The 26929-nt window shown below is 40.2% G+C and overlaps 1 protein-coding gene across 1 annotated transcript in view; it reads right to left on the reverse strand.

The window, feature by feature from the left end:
- Window positions 1-6571: 6571 nt before the first annotated feature.
- Window positions 6572-26929, reverse strand: part of CDC123 (cell division cycle 123) — a 35783-nt gene continuing 15425 nt past the window's right edge. The window contains exons 7-13 of the mRNA XM_082751605.1: window positions 25794-25842; window positions 23669-23744; window positions 20525-20647; window positions 16793-16821; window positions 11377-11505; window positions 9402-9539; window positions 6572-8696 (exon numbers count right to left, since the gene is read on the reverse strand). Coding sequence (XP_082607731.1) covers window positions 8670-8696; window positions 9402-9539; window positions 11377-11505; window positions 16793-16821; window positions 20525-20647; window positions 23669-23744; window positions 25794-25842 — 571 coding nt within the window. The 3' untranslated portion in view covers window positions 6572-8669. The remainder of the gene's footprint in view (window positions 8697-9401; window positions 9540-11376; window positions 11506-16792; window positions 16822-20524; window positions 20648-23668; window positions 23745-25793; window positions 25843-26929) is intronic.

The raw sequence follows: 26929 nt of genomic DNA on the forward strand, positions 1-26929 counted from the left end.
CACATGGGAGCCTGTGTAGACTGAACAAACTGAATGCAGCAGAAAACCAGTGGGTTTTGTTTCATGGCAGCCTCTTGAAGCCTGGAGACCTGAATCTCAGCATAACACCCATGCAGCCATCCTCCTCTTCCAGCCTCAAGATGGACGAAGCTCATGGTGCTGGATGACACAGTGGGCACAGAGCACAAGGGAGAGCCTCCTGCCCAGGGAGGACCTTTTAAAGTCAGAGTCCTTGCTGAAGAGACCTCAGAAGAAAACTCATCACCCATGCACACCACCATTCATGGGCTTCAGCTGGTTAATGCTGTCCCACCCAGAAACCTGTTTCTCTTGCTATAAATGTCAGCCACAAGACTGATGGTTACACATGGTGGTTGCAGGTGTCTGGAATGACTCCAGTTAATTTATTTCAGGGTTGGGTACTATTTTTCACCTCCTTTAATTTTAAAGAGGGTTCTGCAACCATGAAGTCACCACAGCCCCCCATCTCCTGATGTCTGAAAGCTGTAGGCTGACTAACTTATTAACACCCTAGATAACGAAGAACACGTCAAAATTTAGGGCTAATGCAGATTCCCTTACTGAAAATATATGTATATAATGTGTAAACAGCATCTGAGCCATGTGCTTAAGGTAATAATTAAGGAGAATTATCTTTAGGATATGTATTAAAACAGCATAATTGAAGTTTAGAAATTATACGTCCATATTAAAGAGAAGCAGATAATCTTTTGCGTAGGAAAACAACATTAAATGGAGCAACTGCTTCCATGCCCAGAAGAAGCCAGGCTGGATTGCCACCACATGGGCTTGCGTTTATGTTCCAAGATAAACGTAACCCAGACATCCCAATGTTACGTTCAAAAACATGTTTATGTTAATATATCAGTCACCATCCCTGGAGGTCTTTAAAAGACGTTGAGATGTAGAGCTTAGTGATGTGGTTTAGTGGAGGACTGGTTCGTGTTAGGTCAGAGGTTGGATTAGGTGACCTTGGAGGTCTCTTCCACCCTAGATGATTCTGTGATGAAGATGTTGGGGAGCAACCTGGGCAAACTGCTAGGCAGGATTTGGGGAGGGAGAGGGAAGAGGAGGCTCATTTACAGATTGCTGAGGTATTTGAGATGTCAGACAGTCAGAAATCCACAACTCTTTCCCAATGGCTAATTCCATAAATAAACCTTGCATGCTCTGAGACTGAAGGAGGAGTCATCAATCACTTCTTAGAGCCAGGTGGGCCTGAGTGGTGCAAAAGCAACAATTAACGCTCATTATCGCTTGGTTTCAGGTCTTCTTAGGGGAAAAGGTTATCACAGAATCACAGAATTTTTCTAGGTTGGAAGAGACCTCAAGGTCATCGAGTCCAACCTCTGACCTAACGCTAACAGTCCCCACTAAACCATATCCCTAAGCTCTACATCTAAACGTCTTTTGAAGACTTCCAGGGATGGTGACTCCACCACTTCCCTGGGCAGCCTGTTCCAGTGCCTCACAACCCTTTCAGTGAAGAAGTTCTTCCTAATATCTAACCTAAAACTCCCCTGGCTCAACTTAAGCCCATTCCCCCTCGTCCTGTCACCAGGCACGTGGGAGAACAGGCCAACCCCCACCTCGCTACAGCCTCCCTTGAGGTACCTATACAGAGCGATAAGGTCACCCCTGAGCCTCCTCTTCTCCAGGCTGAACAAGCCCAGCTCCCTCAGCCGCTCCTCGTAGGACTTGTTCTCCAGGCCCCTCACCAGCTTTGTCGCCCTTCTCTGCACCCGCTCAAGCACCTCGATGTCCTTCTTGTAGCGAGGGGCCCAAAACTGAACACAGTACTCGAGGTGCGGCCTCACCAGAGCTGAGTACAGGGGGACGATCACCTCCCTAGCCCTGCTGGTCACGCTGTTCCTAATACAAGCCAGGATGCCGTTGGCCTTCTTGGCCACCTGAGCACACTGCTGGCTCATATTCAGCCGACTATCAACCAATACTCCCAGGTCCTTCTCCACCAGGCAGCTTTCCAACCACTCATCTCCCAGCCTGTAGCTCTGCTTGGGGTTATTGCGCCCCAGGTGCAGGACCCGGCACTTGGCCTTGTTGAACTTCATGCAGTTGACCTCAGCCCATCGGTGCAGCCTATCCAGATCCTCCTGCAGAGCCTTCCTACCCTCAAGCAGATCGACACACGCACCTAACTTGGTGTCATCTGCGAACTTACTGAGGGTGCACTCGATGCCCTCGTCCAGATCATCGATGAAGATATTAAAGAGGACCAGCAGCACATCAAAAGCGTCCAGATTAACCAAAGTTCTTTGAGTCAAGTATTTCTGACAAACCTCAAGGTCATTGAAAGAGGTTCAAGAAACACAACAAACACAGAGCATCATCACAGAGGATTTTCTGTAATTAAAAATTACCAGCAAATTATACTAATGCCTTCTTCTTTTGTTCCTTACTGGGGATATTTATGCTTCAAAGAACACCAAATGCTGCAAGGCGATTAGCAAACCCTTTGAGACAGAGGCCTTCCAACGTGGCACTGTCTTCCTTTTTGCTCACCTGCTCCCGATCTGCAGCTCCCCTCCAAATGAGCCTCTCCCCCTTTCCCAGGTGTATGCGAGAACAAAAGATACCAGATGAGTTTTCTTCCCCTTGCTGTGAGGTTAAAGAGAAAACCTATCTGCAGGCAATCCCAATCCATCAGCAAGCCCACCAGGTCGTTTCGCAGCTCACTGATGCCAATCAAATGGTTTCTATGAGAGAATAACTGCTGTTCCCTGACACTGCTGCACTGCTTGGTGTCAATCGTTGCCTCCTAGAGAGGGAGAAAACCCAAATCCAACCCCAGTGCTGGAGCTGAACTCACCCTCCTCTTCACCCCCGTGCTCTGAGCAGGGCTGGACCACTGTGTCTCCAAAGGAGATGGTGGTGGCCACGAGCAGATGAAGAACACCGAGAACATCCAGATGAAATAAAGCACGGGTACAACTGGGAAAGGACACGTGGCAGCCACAGAGGGGATGTGAAGTCCCAGGGAGGGTTGTCTCACTGGGTAAGGCTGAAATTTGCACCAAGTTTTGAAAAAGCATGGCGAGGATGGGTCTCAAGTAAAATCAAGCATAAGGCAATACGATTCCTGCAGGGTTCACCAAATTCAACATGTAGCTTACTTTAGGGCTGGGAATAAGATATTTTTTCTGAGGTCTCTCCCTGCTCGTCTTTGCCACACACAGCCAGTTTCTTTTAGAAGCAACATGGAGCTCAGCACCACTTTCCTTATTGAAGGATCCAGATTTTGTCTTTCCTACCAAGCCGCGTTTCCTCGTGATAATGATCTTCCCTCCCTCTGGCCACTCTCCAATGATCGACATATTTCTCGAAATATCACTCCTAAAATTGGACGCTGCAGCACACCAGCGCCAAACCAAGCAACATAACCGCATTTCTTACGTGTCCTTCTGCTAGCCCACAATGACACCTGCCTTCTTCCTCCCCCAACAGCTTATTATCGCCTTGCGTTTAATGGTCCCTCCTGTAACTCACCCACTCCCCCCGTCCTGCTGCTCGCGCAATTTCCACATTTCGTATCCAAACGCCTGCTATCTCCTTCAAAGGACAGCACTTTGCACTCACCTTTAATTTCTTCCTAGTGATTTCAGGACATTTTTTTTCCTGGGTATTATGGCCATTTCCAAGTCTGATACAACCACCTGAATTCCTGCATGTATTCTCAAGTTGCTGACAACCGCAGATTTTTATATGGGCTACTTACTTCACCACTCAAGTCACTAATGAAGATACAGAAAGATGCAGACCTTACTAGAAGAATACTCTGACTACATACCAATAACTATTCCAAGTGTATTTTTTCTTCCTACCACATTGTGATAATTTAGTCTATTCCCTCCTTTTGATTGTAAAAAGAAAGTGAGGCAAAGAAAACATTGCTTGCATCAGTTTTCTCCAAATCATTCAGTTTTTTCTCCATCCCCTCATCATTCCACACTTAATCATGTGCCTTTCCTTCCCATTTCTGTTGTTTCATTTTGATTGATCCTTAGAAGTCCTTGCTATGCATTTTTTTTTCTTCACATTAGGAGATTGCGAAGAAAATAGGAGATTCCTCTTTCTGCTTCTTTTCCTCCTTTCCCAAAAGCATTCAACAATGACTCTGCAGACACTTCCCCTTGAATTACCTCTGACTTCAAGATCACTTCTAATAAGCCCGAATGCAATCCAAAACAGCTGACCCTAGTACAACACCCTCCATCTTCTGAGATGCAAGTTCTGTTCTCTTAGAAAAATAATAATAATAATAATAAATCCATTAACTCTTTGTCTTTCCGGGTCTTCCCATGTTACTTTCCCAACAGATACAGGAATGGCAAATACCTCCCATTTCCTTCAGACTTCATTTGTCAACCCGATGTCTAAAGTCCCCATTTGACTTCTTTTTTTTTTCTTTAGTTAGTCTATCCTAATAACAAGGGCACGGCTTCTGCTTTTCCTGTTGTGGGAACATCTACCTCCCCAAGCTTTGTACACATGGACACCCTTGCTCTTCAGCATCATGGCTCGGTATCAATCCTTCCTGAACGAACCACATCTCTCTATTCCAGTTCTCTGGTTTGTCTCCCAAAGTCTCTGCTATATGCCCATCAACCAGAGTTTTGAGGTATACCCACACTGAGTTCCTCTTGTGTATTATCCATGCAGGTGTAAAGGCATTTTAGCCAAACATGTTGCTTCATTCTCTCTCCTGAAAAGAGCCTCAGGCCGATGAAGTATTTATTTACATCAATGAAGTGCAACAATCTGAAATTGAGTTTCATGCCAGAACCAGAGTCAAGAGCTAGAAGTCTCCAGAAGCCTGGAGACAATAACCCACACTCAGAGATCCTGGGTCACACAAGACAGACACCAAAACGTTAAACCCTACTCTAGTATCTGAATGTGAGCCCTGAAGACTAGAAATAAAAAGTACTGCTTGATTTTTCTCTTGGCAGAAATGCTGTTTTAAAGAATCAGAAGTCTCTCGTGAATGTTAGTTGTAGCTCCCAAGGAGAAATGGTGACTTCTCACAACCTTTTTGACAAACCAACCTTTCCCCACAACCTGCCAAAATACAGTGCTGGAAAAGCCTCACCAGTTACTGAGAGGGCCCTAGAGCAGTCAAAACACTCTCAGCACCCAGGTGGCACATTGCTACAATAGGCAGCACATAGGAATAAAGCAAGTCTTAAAAAAATACATAAATAAAATAAAATTAAAAAAGGAAACTTAGTGCAGTGCTAATCTACTATTACAAAAATCTATGATCACACATTACTGCTTAAGGACTCTGTACCTTTACAAAAGCTGCAGGTCTGCATAAAATAAGCCAGTTATGGCCGCAAATCTTATTTTAATTTATACAATTTCAGGATGGCTGCAAGTTCAAGGAGACTTTATCTTTACAATATCTTAATTTGGATTTGATGATCTCCATAAATTCCACATCCTGGTAAACCTCTGTTATTAAGACTTAAACCTCCAAACAGCAGCATTACCAAGAATTTGTCATGAATCAAACGTCCTATGCTCTGTCTCTGTATTATACTTTAAGGCCCATCTTCTCTTGACCAAAGATACGATTTTTAACACAACCTTATTGGCTGAAGTCCCAGATTTGCTGTCCAAACACAAACTGAATAGCGTAACTCTGACCTCTGAGGTTAAAGTTATTACTAGATACCAGGCTGATTTGTGTATCAGTATTCCCTGGCAGGTAGCCCGTGTTCTTCTCCAGCTGGCCAACACTTCAGAATCCAGATGGTTTTAAGAGCTAAGCTAACTCCAGTGTGCACAAAGGTACCAGGAAATCTTTTTATGCCATTTGTGTCCCACCATTACCCATCTCCATGCTACCATCGATCTACTTTGGAACCCCTTCCTCTGGCAATGGTCTCTTGAACATCTTTAGTCTAGTAGTCTACACTGCTTAAATGGACACCTGAACTGTGTCTGACGTGGTGCCTTTCCTCTAGCCAGCATGGCACCCTGGACATCAGCTACTTGCAAGCATGTAAGAATGAGATTTATGAAATTTCTAGGTAAGACTGTCGGATGCAGTTATGAGGGTTAACAAACCACACAGTCTGACCAGAATCTAAGAAGTGCTATTCATTTTACTGAAGCTCAGAGCTGGGGAACAAATTATACCCCTATTTTTAGGATTCTTTGCTGATCTTATAGACCACCACTCAAAGTTAAATCAGATCGTCTAAGAGCAAGGAAACAAGTGGACACAGTTTTTTAATTTCAGGTCAGTATTATCCATGCTGCTGCTTATTCTAATCTTAACTTTCACCCAAATATTGCATTGGTGGGTCAGGAAGATGAGGACAACATTGGAAAAGAAGAGCCAAAGGAGCACAAATAAAATGGACAGTCCACAGCCTAGAAGTACATGAGCATTACGCCAAATCCTGAACTAAGCCAGTACATGCTAATAACTACTGCTTAGGGGGTCACAGGAATCCTGATCCCCATTATCCATCTGAGAGATCGAACATTGCAATCACTGGCCATGAGATAATGAAGACATCTTTGATATTCGTGGCAGAACTGCAATCCAAGAACAGACTCACTGCAGTTGAGCCACTAGACATAGCCAGACCTTTTTTTTAAGAGGATGGCATTTGGCAAGCATCCAATATGTACACAGAGATCACATGCTACCTCCCTCTAAAGCTCTCTGTTTGCCATCTAGGTTAGATTACAAATATCTTTATATAATGTTTTAGGCATATGACTAAAAATGGACAGTATTTAGTTAGCCCTTACTCAGCGAATGGTGATCATATCACTGAATCACAGAAACAACGGTTTGTTCAACTGCAGTTTTGTATTTTGAAATTTCTGTATGATGGCTAGAGGCAAAAATTGACTTTATTATGACCTGAAATAGAATTAAAAGTTTCACATATTTTCCATTTAAAACTGATATAACACATTATTAATGTAGCAACATTGGCTTCCTCATCTCCCCAGGAGGAACACATTTAATTATTTTCACAGACCAAAAGGTCATACGGGATGAGAATTCTCGTAGAAGAGCAATCTTTGATCTAGCAGACAACAACAAAACTGGTAACCAGAAGACAAAGAAAGAAGCAAAGTAAATATTGAGTATATGTTTAAATTATGAAGATATCATATTTTGGGAAACCCAGTTATGTAGAACAGATATTTTTATAGTTAGGGACTTTCTGTAACAGGACCTAAAGAGGTTATGGCCAGGAAGGAGTAACTTCAAAGCAAAGAGTAAAGCTTTTTATTATTATTATTATTAAGTTCCTGCCTGATTTAGAAACAATCTGACAAGGGTTTTGAAACCTTCTGGCAAGGGTGGAAAAAAAAAAAAAAAAAAATCATCCAAAGTCCCACGGTATGACAGGATTATGTATAGCCCAGCCCTGAGTTAATGTCCATTTAATTTATGTGCAAAAAGCTACGGAGGAGATTCCACTGCTTCAGAAGGAAAGGGAAAGGCAGATTCTGTACTCAAGACTCCAGAAGTTGTAACCTGTGATATTTAATAATTGTATTTGGTAGAACTGGATCCTTAATCTGCATAATCTTTAAGTAAAGTTCATTGAAAACTGAAGCTAGAGACAGTAAGAAATGATTTAACATCTAAGTGCAGATTTAGCATCTAAGAACAGATTGTAACTGAGTGCCACATCAATTTGCCAGCAAAAATGAGGCAAAGAAAAACCTTATACACACACGAAGCATCACATAACTGGTTCAAAATAGGAACCAATTTCCAGGGGCTGCGAGCACCTCTAAATTTCCTTTCATTTCAGTTGGGCACACGTAAATTACTGATGCCACGCAAACACCTATATCCAGAAGTCAATTGATTCTTAGTCCGAAACTGAACGCCCCTCCAAAAAAAATTACAGAAAATCAGTAACAAGAGCTTCTGTTTCCCCAAACTTAGTCAAACTTCCTTTTATACAAAGAACATGAAGTACCAAATAAATACAGAATTTAAGAGCTAAGAGAGTAATCGTATTCTTCAGAAACTCAGAGACTTAATACAAAAGAAAGAAAACTGAGTCCACATATAAAAATCATGGGTTGATGATATGCTTAAGTATTTATATTAAAGCCAAAGCTGATGTCTGATATGTAATCATGTTAAAAACAAGTTCCAAGAAAGCTTTAGTATGAAAACAAAATTAAATTTGATGAAGTTTAACAAATTTCATAGCTTTAGCTGCAGTGTGAAAACATTACTTTACTTGAAATCTGGAGAATTCTTGATGTTTTAACTGCACAAGAATTAAATATTGTCATATTTATCAGAGTCCGACAGCATACTTGAGTGGCATCAGTTTTCACATTAGGAGATAAGAAGGCATTCAGTCATGCTCAGATTGTTGCTTGCTTGCATCACCATATAATTGCATTAAACATGGATTCCAAGGAAAACTCACCCTAAACCCCCAGGTTTCCATGAAAAAGCCTTTCTACACTGTTAAATAACCCAACATACACAAAGAATGAACAGCTCTTCAGTTCTTTCAGTGACTATAAAAAGAAGATTTTCTTTAAATTGATAGCTTAATAGTTATGCTAAATATAACTTTTGCCCCATTTCTTCTTTGTAATTCATTGTAACGCTTCTTGATACCTCAGTCATCATCTTGCTGATTTCGTTTCTGTCAAGAGAACGGAAGAGTTCATAATGTTAGGACACATTTATATGAAACAGGAGTGCTAGTAAACCACAAGTGTTTCCAGATTCATTGGATATCAGACAATGACCGCGTTTCTAAGCCATTTTTGAATGGCAAGAGGTAATGTTTCCAGCAAATACATCAACCCTTTCCCTCATCCTAAACTACTGGATTGCATTTACAGTAAAGAACAAGATTTGTCCCACACATTAACCAACAGAAGCCAGTAATCAAGATGAAGGCAACTTGCCCTCACTTCCCCAGCTTAAAAAGATGTCAAGTTTTCATGTCACTGCTATCAACGGAGCAAAGAAATAGAAGATATTAGAAAAGCACTAACTTTTTAATGCTTCTAAGAACTTTTTAATTTCAGCTCTTCAAAAAATACATTCCCATTTAGACTAATTTGTATTTACATTGCTTCCCTGAAGATAAAATTAAATGAAGTAAGATCAAAATGAGAGAGTGCTCTTAATCACTAAAGAAATATGTATATATGTATAAAATATACACATAAATATATATAAACAAACAAACAAAAACAACAGTACTTTGTATCATGGCTTCATATATGTTACAGGTACGTATGTAATCTATGCTAATTACAAAAGCACAATTCCAGGCACCTAGTTATATGTTGCCATTTCACAGAGATGAAAGGTGAGAATTTTTTTCAGTACTTCTTACCAGTTTAAGAAAGTCAATTAATTTGTGAACATCCTCTCCTGTAGAAAGGTCCACGAAATCTTTTGGCAGTCGGTAACTCAGGTATGGACTAGGCTGGACAGTTACTTGACTGTTCGTACAGCGGAAAACTGGATAGTCCTTTGGAAAAGATAATGGATACCATAAAAACAGTGCCTGAGAGTATAACCAGTAAAATCATTTGAACTCCTCCCATTGTCTGAATCACCTTGCCAAAGAGCTTGTTTAGCTCTCATTCAGCTAAACCTGCACTTTCTAACAACTGGTTATTTTTTCATGAAAAACTCTGCCCACTTAAGAACAATAATTTAAAAGTTATCAACAGTCAAACGCATTCATTTCCTCACTTCAAAATGTCTACAGAGTACTGATTGTTAATGTGTTTAATACATATACACATTTACAATGCCTCCATAGTAATGGAGCTATCAGGGAATTTAGGCACTACAATCTGTGTGAGATATGTGGATAAATATTTACAATAACATCCCTAAGCCCGTCTTCACAGGTTCCTTCTCTAAACCCGTATTTGCAAATATAGCCTTATCAGAATTATGATTTAAGCTTTCTGACATATTTTTGCCTTTTGTGAATATATTGCTCTACAGAACACCCAGACATATCTCTCAATTCTCACACCAGGCTTTAGGTAACTTGAGATAATTTTCTCTTCAACATATTGCACATTAAATATGCTCTAGACATGCAACCTAATTGGCAATTACACATCGATAAGTAACTTCATTTTAAGAGACAGACGTTCGGTAACTTTACAACAGATCCTGTGATTCAATTTAGGCTGAAGGATGCAGGTAAGTCATTCTACTTGACATACGGCCTTACACCAGAGAAATTATGTAAAGCACCTGGCACGCAGAAAAATAAATCCAAAATTCAGGTGTCCCGTGGACAAGTTGAGAATTGGGAATGTGCTTTTAACAAAGGAGGCAGGTTTTAGCAGAAAGGTTCAGTAAATGAATTTTCATACAGCAATAGCCAGACCATGACACTAAGAAAATAGCATGAAGAGTAACCTGAATAGCAGTTTATTTCCCTTTCAACGTATTATGAAAATGGTGATGGAATCACAGCAAAGCCCAAATGTTAAAAATAAGCTCTATATAGCATGATACTTCAGATACTCTTAATGCAGTTTAAGAGCTAGAAACTAAAGAAAAGCCCTATTTGACTAGCCATCTCTCCTCAGACAAACAGCAAGTGCTTCACAAGATCAGGTAACACTACTTAACATCTCCTATCCAGACATCCAAGGACTTGTTAAGATGCAAGAACTCAGTCTCAGTCACACGAGGAGGAAAAAGTTGGAGTAGAAATAAATGAAGACTACGCCTCCCTCTCAGTATTAATGGGAAGTTATTTGTTTTTAAAGAGGCAGCTTGCAACAGGGATAGAAAAGACCTGCTCTGCAAGTCGATGGAGTTCAATCAGAGGACAATGTTTCTTCCCTGAGGGCATTCAGTATGAGAGGCAGAAGTTAAGCTTCTTTTGCCTCCCACCAAACGCAAATCTGGAACTCAGGGAGAGTTTCTATGATGAGTATCAGAAACAAAGCAAAAGTTTAAGTGATTATACAGAAAAGTAACAGATTTTAAGAAGAAATTGAGAAGAATGGGAAGAAGTTTAAGATGCATCAAAGATGCATAAAACAAGTTTGGGGCATCATCTTCAATTGAATTCAGAACTGCAATACGGGTTCGTATGTTTTGAACTACAAATTCCCTTGTAGGCATCTAAAACTAGCAGGTAATATTTGTTGAGATTATCTACCACCTAAAAAGATAGATCAATTCTTCTTACAGAGTTTACATTTCAAGAGTCAAGGACATCCATTTATTTCAATGGGATTTGCATCCCAATTTGATCATAAAAAAGAAGCAGCAGAGACCATAAAGCCTTTTGGATTCACTCGCCAGCCTTCCTCACAGCACAGCCGTACCTGTTCTGTTGCTTCCTCCTCACTCTGGTCGCCTTTCAGATTTCTCCCAGAGGTCAGTTCGTCCCACGTAAACAGCAACGAATCCGTTACTTCTCCAAATGGGTTAAAATCTATTAGCCAAATCTTTCCCTGCAATGAAACAACAGAAGAATTAAAACAAGCCGTAAAATTTTAAACAAAACCAGAACACACACACACACACATTTCTTCTACTGTAGTATGCCTGATCTTTACAGACAAAAAAAAAAAAAAGTGTCAAAATCAAAATCACCTGTTCTAACACAAAAAGTATTCTAATGTACTTTACATTAGACCAATAGTTTTAAAACATAGAAAGCTTTCAATTAATATATATATTTATTATTATTACTGTTTTAGGCAGAAAATTAGTCAGAGCTCAAATAAACTGAACTCCCTTCTACACAAGATGCAGTTGTACACAAGGATGAGAGCACAGAAGATTTGCTATGGTCCTCCATGACTCACAGACAGCATGAATAAAGAAGGGAAAAAAAAAGAAATAGAAAAGAGGGATTTTGCATTCCATTAAGAGCTACCTCAGCACCTCTGTACTCTCAGAAGGGATTGTAAAACAACAGAGCACAGTCTGCAAAATGCTAGTGGAGATCGTGAAAGCTGCACGATAGATTTAAGAAATAAAATAGTAACTTAAATGCATTTTTAATATAGCTGTCACTAGTAGCCCAGACTTTCTCTTGCCTTGTCTTTAATATATTAATGTGCCAAACAATTTTAGTAGTATGCACTGAGAGCATGCCTATTTACAGCTGAAAAATGAAAGCAGGGAGACTAACACGACTTATTAAAGGTAACAGAAGTCTGCCAGGGACAAGGAAGAGCTTGAATTCCTTGAGTCATCTCGAGATACAACCCCCAGCGCACTGCCTTCTTTTCTTACCCAAGAAAGTGTCATCTATTCTAACAAAACAAATACTTTATGATCAATTATAATGAAATATGAATACAACTGGTAGTAAGAACTAGCAAAACAAGCATCACATCTGGAAGAAATCAGATCTATCAAATACAGAGAGAAAAAGTTTGTTGTAACATCTGGTACTGAAGGGTTTTATTGTGTTTAGTGAAGACCGATTGGAATTGGAAACCAAACCCGAAACTGTGTAGCTACTGAAAGATTATTTTGCTTTTTCTCTCCCTCGTTCCTAAAGGATCTTCCTTCTCTGAGCGGCTTCCTATCTTGATACAAACTGCACGTACCTTTAATGATTTACACTAGAGCCATCTGTTTTCTAACTTACAAAGATCCCTTTGAAGCCTTCAGTCAGAGTAACATGGAGACTTCCTCTCCCACCCACACTGCCTCAACCACCCTCACAGGCACTGCAGAGTGGGAACCGAGTAGAAACCCACCCAACAGCAGAGAACAGAAATGCTAGAGGCTAAAAGCAGCCTGCCATCCTCTGCACAGTTACTAATGCAGGTGGGGGGAGTCCCGGGCAGACGAAAGCAGCGATGTTTCCTGTGGACAGGAACCGTGCCAGCACGGTGACCTGTGACCATGGGGTTTGCACGCAGACTGTCACAGGTCTCACTCCCTCTGGGAAGATCAATGGGGTACAGCTGTCCCAAAATGAGTTTCAGGAAGCAAATACACTGCAACAGTGCTACCCAAAGCAGACAGCTGCAAAAGAAACGGCAAACTGCAGGGACATGGACCTGCTTCTTATTTTTGGAGGGGTGAGGAAGCACAAATCTGCTAAACTGCAACACCTCTGAACCAAAATTGACACCGTCAGTGCAGACAGCAAACAGGGCCAAGCTCTGCTATCATTTTCCGTCTCTGTTCCTGCCTGAAACACAGTCACAAATTCTCATTATAAGCAATGTTTTACTTTTGCTAATGGGGACATCTTGTTAGCTCCAAGGCACTGGGAGGAGGAATCTGAAATTTAGATTCATGCTATTGTACTAGAAAAACAAGCTAATGAACCAATTTAATCACAGGCAGAGGCAACGGCTGGCAAAGTTCATTGTACAGTTCAGAGAATCTTTCCTTGCATCAGAAATGTTTACACTTCATAAAGGACTTCCTTATGAAAGACTTTCACAGAGACTCTTCCTCACCCCAAATACATGAAATTGTTGGTGCTGTGTTTTTCTTTTTTAAATAGAAATTCAAGGTCGTTTCTCTAGGGAAGAGATGTACTGTAGAAAAAAAAAAAAAGAAAATTGGTTTGAGACACTACTGAAAGCAACATCTGTTTTTTGTGAGCACCCGAGCAGTATTTCCCTCTCTACAGACAGCAGCACTCCATCCACAACACCAATTGCCTCCTCGAGACTGTCTTAAATCTCTGCTGAGCTCCAGTAGTAGCAAACTGATGAAAAGTGGCAAACAAAATAAATACCTCATCTCAGGCCTTGTTAAAAGGGAATGTATACAACTCTGGGTTGGTAACCAAACCATCTTTTCTTCAGATTAAATACTCATTCAAGTCTTCTCTGCAATTCTGTTATTTAAATGTTGTTTAAGATGACATGCACTGTGTATCTGAAGAGCAGGAGTAAAGCTATTTATCTGCTGCCTTCTTACATTAGTAATCTTTGTCATGGGGACACAGAAATGCACAAGCCAGAGAAGCAAAGTTGTGCATACCTGGAGGGAGAAAAAAACATGTATTACGTGAGATTTTTTTCTCTCATCCTAAAACAGGAACCACTAGATTTACCATACCATGACACCTTCATGCTTTGTTTTACTGAAGCATTAAGCAGCACGCTGCTGAAAGGAAGTGCTTATGACAGAGACTGTTTAAAGGAAGTTAAAAGATAGATAAAACGCAAACCAAACTGTTACATTTCCCTAACTCCAGCTGCACCTTCATGCACGGTGACAATGCTCTAGAGCAGAGCCGCTAGCACTAGTTTGCATCTTAACAAGAAGAGTTGTGAACTAGGAGCGGTCTGGAGCCACTTATTTTGCTTTTCCTTGTCTTAATACGGTAACTTGTCTTGGACATGGTTACAAGGTGTAAGACTTGTAAGAGATAAGAAAAGGAGCAACAGCAGAGCTGAGTCTCAGGCTTCTCAGCTGTTGCACAACGATGCACGCTGCTAGCAGAAAAAAAGAAAGGTATCCAAATGAAGAGAGGCCGCTGGTCTTGCATTATGACTTCTTCAGGGCTAGGTTTCCAGCTCACTGGGCTTTGAAGACTGCATGATGGTTTTTCTTCCTTGAAAGATGACTGGTCTGCGAAGCCAGGTGCTAGCTCAGACGTGCTTGGTGAAGAGAGTGTAACAGGAGAGGCAGCCAGAGAAAAAGTTGTTCTCAATAGGGCAACTATCCTATGCCATCCTCTGACACAATGAGCTGGCCTTGTGGCAGAGCACTCTGCAGCCTCTCGAGTAACTAAAGAAAGCATGTGGAGGGGTTTGCTCTCTTCCACAACTACAGCAAAGAACAAGCTTGTCCAAGCTGAATATTTAGGGTTGAAAGAATTTAAAATAAGCAGACATTGGACATTTCTCTGATTCTGTAGGTGAGGTTGCCATGCAACCAGCCCAAAGAAGAGCATGGGCTCTGGAAATTAATCAGACCCAGCAACACTCAATATTCTTTTGCTGCCTGTAACTCGCACACAAAGGGAGCAATGAATAATACAGTTGCAAACCACAAAAGCATGTGTGAAAGGAGGAAGACTTGACACACGGGGCTATCTGGCAGTTTACAAGACCTGAGGGTAAAAGGCGCCAAGAGATAGCTACAAACAGATATATTTTATCCTGACACATGAAGAAACACTGTTCATTTGAGATCACACAGGCTGAAACCTTTTACTTGAATAATCTGTCTTCATGCTTCAGCTGTGAAGCAGAGTACCCAAAAGCAGAACTTGGTTAGATGCTAAAGCATTGATTCTCATTTTGGCTGACAGCATCCTAAAGTTTGATGATTTGAGTCCAGGCAGGTAGATTTCATTGCCACTCAGCATGGCTGTTTTCAGCCTGCAGCCTGATTTTAGGTACTTACATGAAAAGCTGTGCTGAGTAACAATACGGTAGTTACTTTTCACATGACATATTCTTATTTTCTTTCTGTTCTGCAAACAATGGCATGACTTACTATTACACTATTAAAAAATACCCCAAGCAACATTCAAAGTCATAATCAGGACTTACTAAAAATACTCCTAACTGACCTCAAAGACTCTTCTCAATCCCTTACCTGTACACGAGCCAAACAATGAGACTTTAAAAAGTATATAGCATTTGCTGTCATCATTTTCTGCATTTCCAGATAAGGATTTGGAAATAAATTTCAGCTAAAACAAATATTTAATTCTCAGGTATTAATGTTAATCCCAAAATCAGGTACTGAAACTTAAGGCTATATAATGCATTTTTTGGTTGTGGTTGCTTTTAAGATATATATATATGTGTGTGTGTGTGTGTGTGTGCGTGTGCTTTAGAGCACAGTTCATATGACCTACTCCTCCATCGACATTAGGAAAGGTGCAGGTGATTAATGCAGCTATCCGCATGCAAAGTTAAGGTAGGACTTTTCTCCCTGCTCTGTCACTATCCAGATGTTCAGGGTTCCAATTTGTTGAGCACTTGGAACCACGGCTGGAATAATTTGAGAAGAAAAAAAATTAGCTTCCATCTGCCTCAAACCAAGCGCACAACACTCATACTTTTATAGTGATCATCCCTTTGTAACCTAGAGGAAGAGTTATTTGCTAACCTCTGAAGGACAGTCTGAAGAAATGATTAGCTTGGATCAGTTCAGGTGCTATAGGGCTGACCACAGGACAAAACACTAAAGAAATCATTTTTGGAAGAAAAAGTGGTAAGAATCTCCTGCATTTTTTTAGTGAGCAAAACATCCTCCTTTTCCCCTAATTTTTGAAATATCCCAGTTATTCTGGCTGAGTGTTCAGATACATTTCTGACAAAAGCACCTACAGCAGGCACTACACAGAGGGAGCCTTAATAACAAGTACTGCTTCACTACAACTGTTTAGTGATATTGTACAATATTAAGTATCTATCTTAAAAGAAAACTCAATTGCCTTCAGTAGAAGGCAATTCAGACAGAATTGCAGCTGAAGCCAAAGGTATGTTCTTTAAAACAGATTACTTGTCTGGAAGAAGATATTTACTAAATAATTACATCACTGGCACAGACATACTTGCACCCCTAATCCTATCATTCTCTTACCGTTGACAGCAGAGAACATTGAAAAGGAACTGGGAAAGAGAATGATAAAACTAGGTAATGGGTTTTGACGTTTCTTGTTTTTACTTTTTTTGCCAGGACCACTTCTAGGAAGATGAAGCTATTATTTGCTTCATCTCTGTAATGTTTCAGGTGCAGTTTCCACAGAATAAACAATTCAATACCAAGGACATACATAATCTGTTGTTCACTTACCCTGCTGTCTCTGTAGACATCAAAAACAACTGAAAAAGAGAAATACATATGTTAATCTTTAAAGATATACAATTCCACAGAAGATGTCTAAAATTAAACAGATACTTGTGTACACGGCACAATGTGCAAAGTCAATACATCCACAGAACTGCGTGCCAGAATTAGGTTCATTTCCAAGAGGAAGTTGAAAAATTTCAAGAACTACTGTTAATGCACTGACAGCGCGTCTGCCAGGCTTTTCCATTTAATTCTGGTTTGTTCTGCTGATTTTTCCCCCAACGGAGAACATTTGATAAACTCTTAGCACCAAGAGAGGCTTATCTTCTGCATTACTGCTGTTTGTTTTGCAGCAGTACTGAGAAATTTCAAGGGAAGATCAAGACTCCATTGTGCCAGACGTGGCACAAACATGTAATAAGAGAAAGTTCCTGCTTCAGAGAGATTAGGAATTCAGCAGATAAGACAAACAGGTTGTAGGAAGGCAGAAGTCAGTGGGCACGCTGAAGATGAGGTGGCCCTGAAATGGCTATATTTAAAATAAAACAGAGCAGATACTGCAGATAGATACTGCACACCTACTGATTATCAACAGCTCTTTCAAAGAGACTCTGCTGCTCAGTGATTTAAGTCGAGCTGTCTTGCGTTGTTACATTGTTGTCTGTCCCATTGCTTAATTAAGCAGAAGTCTTTGTGGATGTATCTACCTATTAGCTTCTGTACTGTATGGTTAAACAAATCTTTGTCTTTCCATTCAGCTACAGAAAACAGAGAAGCATTCAGGCATGACCACTTGCAGAAATTGTACCAGTAGCAGGGAAAAAAAAAAAAAGCCAAATTTAGAAAAAACTCAGACAAAGCTATACTGTCACTTCCTTCGCTAATAAGGGAGGGAATAGTTCAGCTAACTAAGAGATTTCCCAATCCATGAGATATAAACTAAACTCAGGATATGACTGCAGAGCACTTGAGCCTCAGCAGCTCCTCAGGAAGCTGCTTGTCAATAGCAGACACGTTGATTGATCACATCCACACACGTAAAGCTACTCCGTAGCTTAACCTACTGTTTTGTGTGAAGTTGGCTGCGCTAAGGGCAAACCACAAGTCCGAGCTAAAGCCAATCACGTAACTGTTTTTTGGCCATATGGCCTAGAAATCCACACAGCTTTTTGCACAAGCTCGGTTATGTCAACTTAAAGTGATGCTGTAGGATTAATTGCTGTGATTTTCTCACTAAGACAAGCCCTTGGTGGCTAAGTCACCGATGCAAAGAAAAGCACAGCAACCCTAGATTTCTTCCCCAGCTGTTCAGCTGAACTTGTTGCTTTGCCACACACTCTCATTAGCCATATTTCACTAATGGAAAAACTCTCATTTCAGCTTTATGGGTGAACGATGGCTGTCAGCTTGGGGCGAGCCTATGGCAGCAGTGAACGTTAATCACCGAGGCTGACCACATTTAGTGGGATTTACATCCCCATTAAGACTGACTGCACGTTGGTGACTCATTCGGGACTTTCACAAACAGTAAACAGAGAGGAAAACTTGAACTGTGTCCCTATTCTTTAAGGAACACTTCAGAACAGGCATGTTGTGTGCCAGTGAGACGGTACCTGCAGCTGCTCAAAACTGAGGGTAAGCTAAGGCTTGACCCTACAGCAAGCATCAATACCTCTGTAGGATTGGTTTTAGTGGGCTCTTATGAGAGGATTTTAAAGGGTTCTATCACCATTTAGAAGTATTTAAAAAGCACTCGCCCATCTGTTATCTTACTGCTCTGACTCCGCAGTGCTTCAGCTGCTCTGACTCAACTCTTCCATCTGGAGATGCTACCAGACCAACTGGAAAAAGCAGAGCAAACAGCTCTGAAAGCCTCAACAAAGCAAGAAGTCAGGGAAAGAGCTGTAATACCTTTCCTTTTAAAAGCAAACAAACAAGTAAACCCAGATTTTCATTGTTAACAACACATATGCTACCAGACAGTGGATCAAGGAAGACACCAGGGGATGAATGAAGGTATGGGGGATAAAAAGAGGGCAGAAAATGTGTTCTGCATGGCATTTCTCTGCAGAAGGACAGGTCACTCATTTAGTGCCCAAGACTAAAAGGTTAACAAACCTCCATCCCAGTAGGTGACCCTGAAACCTCTTTTCCCCAGAAGGTAATTCAGATGGCACAGTTTTACTTTGCACAGGACAACACTTCAGATCTTTCAGTTCACTAGGCAGCCATTTCAGAGCCTAAATCTAGGCATCGATTTCTAAAAATAGTGCCCTGAATTCTTATCTATCAGTTGATTACATACGAGCTGAAATTATGTTGGAACACAGAGGAAAATTAAAACAGTAATCAGAACGTCAGATCTGTGTGATTGATTTTACTTCAAAATGTTAGGGCTAAAGATCTGTTAAATTAGTATACTAATTGTACGTATTATGTCCAAACTGAAATAAAGGAACTGCGCAGAGACAAATTTTTAAGAGTGTTTTAAGAATGTCAGTAAAACAGACTGGCATGAGAAGGTATCCTTTCTAAAAAAGTCCAAACAGATCTATTTGACTGTCCTGGTTACTCGGCAAAATAGTTTACCATGCTCAAAACTTACAGGTCGGGTGGTCAAAGCTTTATGAAAGACAATACAACTGACAGACAATTCTTATGTTTATGCATTTTATTAAACCGAGGCTTGGTTCATGCCAGACCAATTTAAATTCTTTCATCATATTTTTCACCAGTCCTGATCACACATCATGACAAAAACATTATCTTATTCTCACTAAACCATGTCAGGAAACTATTTCCAATAAAATTTGTAAAGGACTCTACATAAGAACTGAAACAATTTACTTTGGCTGCTCAGGTGTAGTAGAATCTCATCAAATACAATTCAAAAGTTTGAGCAGATAAAGTTCTGTACATCAATATTCTAGAAGTCTGTTTGATTTCTTGAAAAGAAACTTCAAATCCTTTCCTTGGAAAATACAACAATAATAAAGCAGCAAACATCTTTAAAACATTTTTTCTTACTTTTCCTTCTTATTTAATGTCTTGTTAAGTATTTCTTACCCATTACTCAGACTTTGATTTTTTCTTATTTAAAAACAAGTATAAGGGGGAAATACCTTCAAAAACAAACAAAAAAGCCAACAAGCAAAAAGACAAATGAACAAAAAACACATTATGTCCTCTGACGGATCTTTCACTCCTTTTTTGTGTTTTTCTGAAAAGCTTGAACCTTTTCCTTCAGGGTTTTTTGTTCTCAGTTCTATGGTCAGGCAAGAACAACTCCACTCTGAATGTACGCTGTAGCCACTAGAGATATAATACTCTCCCAAGTCAAAAAGAACCAAGCCCTGTGAGATCAATAGCTATAATGAGAGAGATGCACATCCACAGACTTAAAATATTGGGGATATCATTTCTTATTGACGTGTACCACTTTTTCCTTTGTTCTCCAGCAGTGAACTGAAGTTTAGCACACTGCGACTTGGTGCACCATGGAGGAAACAAGCCTGGCTCAGCAGGGGGACAGGACAACAGGTCTCATTTCTATAGAGGTAGTCCTGCAAGCCCTTGCAATTACAAACCTCCCAGTATCCTGCAAAGTAACTTCAAAAAGGTAGACTCTTCATTTTTAAGTCTTTGTAACCACGAATGCAGTGTCTTCTTAAAAACCTTTATAAATGCCCTTCTTCCCTGCCAATGTCCCCATAATTGAAGTGTTAAGATACTTACAGTCTTCATCCAAGAATTTATACTGTATATGTTTCTTGAAAAACTCCTGTATTGATCGACAGATCTCCTCACACTGCGTAGAGATATGATCATAGTATTGCGTGTAGTCCCTCTGTGATATACCTGTCAAAAATTTTAGTAGATTATGAAGAGCTTTAGATGTGAAAACAAACTAACAAACAGAAAAAACCCACCCCACAAACAGTCAAAACACAATTGTCCCAAGTTTTAACCATTAACAGTGACTTGCTGTTTGGCTTTATTCTCCAGTACTCGAAACACTGTCATTGTGACCTTTCTCCTTGAACAGTTCTGCCCTACATTTTGTGAGTCTCATTTTATATGTACACGCTTTGACTATTTTGTGAGTCTCATTTTATATGTACACGCTTTGACTATTTTAAGAGAATTTCAGGAGGAATCTTTGCCCGAGTTTAAGTTTCCAGTAGTTGTCCTGTCTTTTCAGTTTTATTCACCCTAGTTACTCTGGTCAAAAACCTTTTCTGTTCAGCACATCAATTGTAGAAAACAGAGTTTGGAACCATAAAATGAAAGGAGGAGAGGCCAGGTTTGCATATTAGCAAAGATGATAGAACTGAGTGTACCATAAAGATTCTCATTTAAACTATTTATTAAGCGTGGAATAGAGCGTACCTGTTTGAAAAGACACAAGAGGTGAAGCCTCAAATCCTAGAATCAACAGACTGGCATACAGCTTAATATCTTTGCCCTCCCTCACTGAGGGCTTTCTTGCATCTGACATTAGGTAAACTATTCCAATTACATCACAAGTGTTTCATTTCAGACAGTCAGACATATGTTTGTCTACAACACAATAGTTCAAGTTGACATCAACAGGATTATACACTTGCATCTTAAATGACATAAGTTCTTGTACAGGATATATCAACATAAGCCACTGCAATATCCTGCTGGACAAACGTCAGATCAAGACCTACACCATCACTGGAGAATGAGTAATGTATGCTATTCATGGAGGAAGAAAAGCCAGAAGTCCCCACGGAAGATGTATCAACGACAGCAGTTCACTATTTTAACCATACACAAAGCACAGAGATCAAGTTGTACTGTAGGACAACGCTGATTTCCTTCTGAGATCTGCCCTTTAAAGAAGTTTGTATACAGCAAAGTTAATGAAGTCAGTGGAACTTTGAATTATTAATATCACTGCAAAGCTTAACTCAGGCCTAAAAACAAACAAAAATCAAAAAAAACAAGAGATGGTGGCATCTCAGGGGATGCAGATGTCTAACTGGAAAAGCATTCACTACACTCTGCAAGTATCACTCCTTTGCTTGACTGACAGGCTCATTAATTTTAAGAGCATGGGAACATATTGTGAAAAAAACTTGGAAGGGTGCTCAGAAATGCAGCTGGAGTGCTAGCTGAAAAACCCATACTGGTAGATTCCCAAGGTTTCAAAACCTACTAATGAAATGTGCAGAGCTTTTAATTAGCCAGAGTACAAATGCGTTGGGGTATTTGAAAGTAAATATCACTCACTCTCTCTCTTGATTACGGATACATACACTCTATGATAAATCTAAAGTCAAATGTTTTAGAGGTTATTACAGCAACGTGTACCTCTGCCAGTTGTGTTCCAGCAGCAATAAACAGGACAAGATTCAGCTTTTTCCTACTTCTGAAAAGTTACATCAATACATTTAAGCAATAGTGGATTAATGGATAGTCTTCACTATTAGCGAGACAAAATCTGTTACAGAGAACTGCCACAAACCCTGCAATTGGCATGAATGGAGAGAGAACAGGAAGATGAGTGTGGAAGCACAGCCATATAAAAGGGTTTTGAGAACTGTAAGTGCTGACAGCACCTAGATTAGCAGATCCCAAAACTGAAAATGAACCTGAAACTTCCTGTGAAGCTTCACAGAACAACCAGACCAAGCGACAAAGGACAAGAAGTAAATTCCTAATGGTGGGACAGGATGGAGACAAATGGCTGACAGCTCCTAAGAGGTTCAAAACGGCACAGCCAGTACCAGCACGCAGTCACTGTGCTGAGAAGGTGCCCGGAGAAAGAATGAGGATTAAATACCTTACACCTCTTCACCTCTGTATCATCACATGGAATCCTGGACAGACCACGTACATGCATGTATCTTGGTGCTTGTGAATACGTAGGTATGAGACAAAAAGTGCAGAAATTTGTTCTTATTTTAAAGCAAAAGTCACCTTCCTTCCTATGAAGGATATTCCTTGGTTAGAGTTCAGGCAGAGTAGTTAGGGACAGGTGTGCATCAGTCCTGTGCTATTCAAATTTCCATTCATCTTTAAAGATTCCGTGGTAGACCACACCAAAAGGGAATTCAAATTGCAGAATGGTACTAAGGCTGAAATTAAACCCCTCAGTTTAAGCAGCTGTACGTGCAACTAGGTGTCTAAGCTCCAGTTATAGTCAGGAGAGGATAGTCAATACGTCTAGAGGAGCACAATTCAGCTAAATTCACCCGAAAGCTGCCTAACACACATGCTCTCATGCAATCTGCCTGTCCTCCAGTGTTCACAGGGCTTCTGATGCATCCTCCAGCTCTTTGCATGCTGTGGACACCCTAGTTGTTCAGTGCCATTTGAAACATTCTATATCTAGTTTGTTTTGTTGTTGGTTTGTTGTTTTTTTTTCCAGAGTAATAGATCAATAGATTTTTTGCCTAAGCTATGCTCCATATAATGCAAATTCAGACACCTGTGGACACATTCTGACCTCCACAACTTTCAGCATATAATATCCAAATTTGGTCACATTTTATCAGCAAAATACCCAACTGCCTCTGTATTCGTTCTGCAAGTTGGGTACAATTCAATAACCTCCTGGATATAAAGGAATCCCTTACTAAACAGCCTTCGGGTGAAGATTCTGAATTAGCAATTAGAATCAAGAATATTCCCGCTGTAATTTTGGACAGACTGTCATCAGGCCTTCAAATACCGTGAAGAGAGAAAATTGGCATGACACATTTTAAATTAGAGAAAGAAGAGAAACATTAATTCCCTGAAATGAGAGCAATAAGGAAGAAACGTCTTCAGATTTAGCACCAATCCAAGTAATCGGAGAAACTCGTTATGAACTTCATCTAATAATTTCATCACTAAAACAATTCTCACCAATAAGCTTGTTTTCCTTGACAAAGCATCTGAATTCTGCACCAGGGATTAGTTCGCACCATTTGCGAAGAACGAGCTACAAAGGGAAACAAATGACAGAGTATTGTTTCAGAACGGTCATTTTTTGTCAACACGCACAGCTTGTAGATCTTCCAACAGTTTGGCTGTAAGACAACCTCTGACGTTAATTCAGATACAAGAAAACAGAACAATCTTAGCTCACAGTTCATATAGTTATCTTAGGAAATACTTCAAAGCAATTTGACTTAATACTAATTTATACATAATGAGAATGTACAAAAAGAAATTGTCCTAATAGACTAATTTACCACTTAGAGCCCTCTTTTATGAAGCCCAACATATCTCAACACTGGTGGCCAGAAAAAAAAAAAAAAAAAAATCTATGTCTCCTCCTTCCACATTTGGAGCACTCGGTGTCAGTATACATTCTTAGAGTTCCATGTTTCAAGACCCTTGAATACATCTCCTGTGTTCATAAGCCCTCTGCCCCCAGCACTGACTCCCTAAGACGGTCACCACAACTTATCAAAAAGTATCTTTTCATAGCTTTCTATGGCTACCCGAAGGAAGGAGGCAGACACTTTTTTCTAACTCATCTACCATTAAATTTTACCTCAGCCCAGATTTATATTATGTTAATTATTTATGCATATTCTTCTCAAATTTTCTCTCTCTTTTGGCTGCAAGGCCAAGCAACACTACCAAGCCCTTGGCAGTAGAATGAGAAGTTGAAGTTGTAAGAAGAAAGGTTCAGACTGGTCACAGGAAGAAACCTTTTCACCGTGAGGACAGCCCAGCATTGGAAAAGCCCCCTCACAGAGGTGGCACAGCTTCCATCCACTGATGTTTTCAAGACCAGATTTGAGAAAACACCAAGCAACCCAAATTGATCTCAGTTTACCCAGCTTTGAGCATGAGAATGGATTGGAGAACTACAGAGGTCTCTTCTCACCTTAATTATCCTGTGCTTTTCCTCTTTGTCCAGTATTTAAATGAGAAATTATTTATGAAACAACTTCCAAGTTACATTAATGATACAGCACGGAAGACAAAAAGTCCTGCTGTACAGCACAACAAATCTGTCATGGAATTGGCAGAAGTGGCTCTCTAGTAAAAAGAGCTGATGAACAGAATTAAATTTAACCAACTCAACCTCTATTCTGGTACACACCCAAGCGCAATTCTGCAATGCCTTTGGAGGTACAAACTGGTTCAGATAAGGACGTGAGATAGAAATAGTAACCAAACTATTATTGCCAATAGGACAGAATGCCTGGTAATTAAAGCATCTCTCTGGCACTTCATCAAGTTTCTGCTTTTCCTAAGCTGAAGCATTCAGATGAATCCATTCTTTGGAGGGCTCAGTTACTGCTCACGGGTCCTGGAAACTCCCAACACCTATCAACTGCAGTAGAAAAACCTCAGTAATCAAAGGTGACACTCCTAAATACAATGTAAACATGAAACTGCTGCAAGTTTCAGAGGCCTGTCTTTAAAGCACATTAAGATAGTGCTTCAAAACACGAGGTGCATTCGCTTTTCTAAAGCCCTTTAAGACTATGGGATGATGACGAATGTTATTTTTACATTAAAATTAGAGGTATGAGTAGACGCCATCATAAAACCGACAGCACCACAAGAAGAGTTTAAAGCATTATTAATATCTAAGTCACTAACTTACCATTTTAATGCAGGAACAAGCAGATATATAACAAGATCTGATAGACCACCTCAGTTCTTAGCAAACAGCTACAAGCCCCAGCCTCTACAGCCAGCTTCTCTCTCAGCCATGATGTCCACAAGAAGCACATTACAAAGAATATATGACTTTCAGCTACTGAGCTTGTCTTTCCTGGCAAAACCTGACAGACCCTACAGGGAACTGCAAGGAAGCTTCAAAAGTCTGCACTGAGCTCATCTCTGACCTGTAGCTAAATGAACTCCTTGTGACCTGTACTTCTTCACCAGACTTCCCCCACACTGCCCAAGCAACACAATTAAAACAAACAACAAAAAGTATTGTGGGCACACGCCCAAGTACAAGTGGCAGCCTGCCCGTGCGTAATTCACTTAAATTACCTAGAAGTCATACAAAGAGTCTTACCTCATAGTCTAAGGAAGGGTCAGGGGAATCATCAGTACAGTGAATAAATCTGGAAAATAAGTCACAGGCATCAAAATCTGCTTTTACATACAAGATTTTAGCGATAGAGAGGAAAATTAACCCCAAAACGTTAATCACAAAAGATACAGATAAATTACCCCTAGGATGTATAAAGCAGGTAATTTCCGTATGGCAGTAACAAACCTCCTTTCCACAATTACCATGAAAAAAAAAAAAAAAACATCTTTTTTGATCTAGCGTAATTTGGAAGTGCTTAATGGACAGGGACTTGGCTAGTGTAAGTGCTTATTCACTGTTAAGTCCTTTGTTTGATTCGACAGCGCTGCTCCTTTTCTCTTTATTGTTATGTTGCCATCATCGTATTCTCCAAGAACCAGATAAACATTAAAAGTACAAAGGAAAACATGCTGCAATGAAACTTGATTAGGTTGTTGAAGTTTAACTTCCTAAACCAGACAACTGAGAGGCATCACTCTATCTTACAGCAGCTCAGGATTATTTTCATTTCTGTGAAAAAGGGATGCAAAACAGTGCCACTCAACACTTCTGATTCCACAGCATGGTATTCTTCTAAATTAAGAGCCTTAAGAAATGCTCTTAGAAATCTCCTGAGAGTGGGAATAAACAAAACTATTTCCATAACTGCAAGCAGATGCCAAGGTTTTGTTCCCTGCGAGTAGCTCACTCTCTGTGCCACCATTCAGCAACTACCAAGAATGGAGGCAGCTATATCCAAGACAACTTCTATGTACGTTTTTGTTGCTATACAGCAAATCTTGCAATAAATCCCGTAACTGTCCAAGGGAATTATCGGAAGAACATGCATTTTCCTTCCAGGCAGACTCCCTGACCTTATTGGCAAACGACTTTGATGCGCAGAAGAACTGTGTAAAGGGTCAGTGCTGAGCACTAAGGATAAACGCAGCCATTTAAGACATCTCCTTTTGGCACTCAGCTCAGTTAAGCAATCCAGAAGTCTCACATCTCTTCACATCTCTCCTACAAGCGCTGCATCGCAAGACACGGCTGCCCAACGTCTCTGCTCTTCATAAGAAATGCAATGCTTTGCTTAGGACACGGCTGCCCAGCCTTCAGTTTGAAGCAAAGAGCTATCA

This window comes from Aythya marila, assembly GCF_965140915.1.
Source record: "Aythya marila genome assembly, chromosome: 1".
Taxonomy (NCBI): domain Eukaryota; kingdom Metazoa; phylum Chordata; class Aves; order Anseriformes; family Anatidae; genus Aythya; species Aythya marila.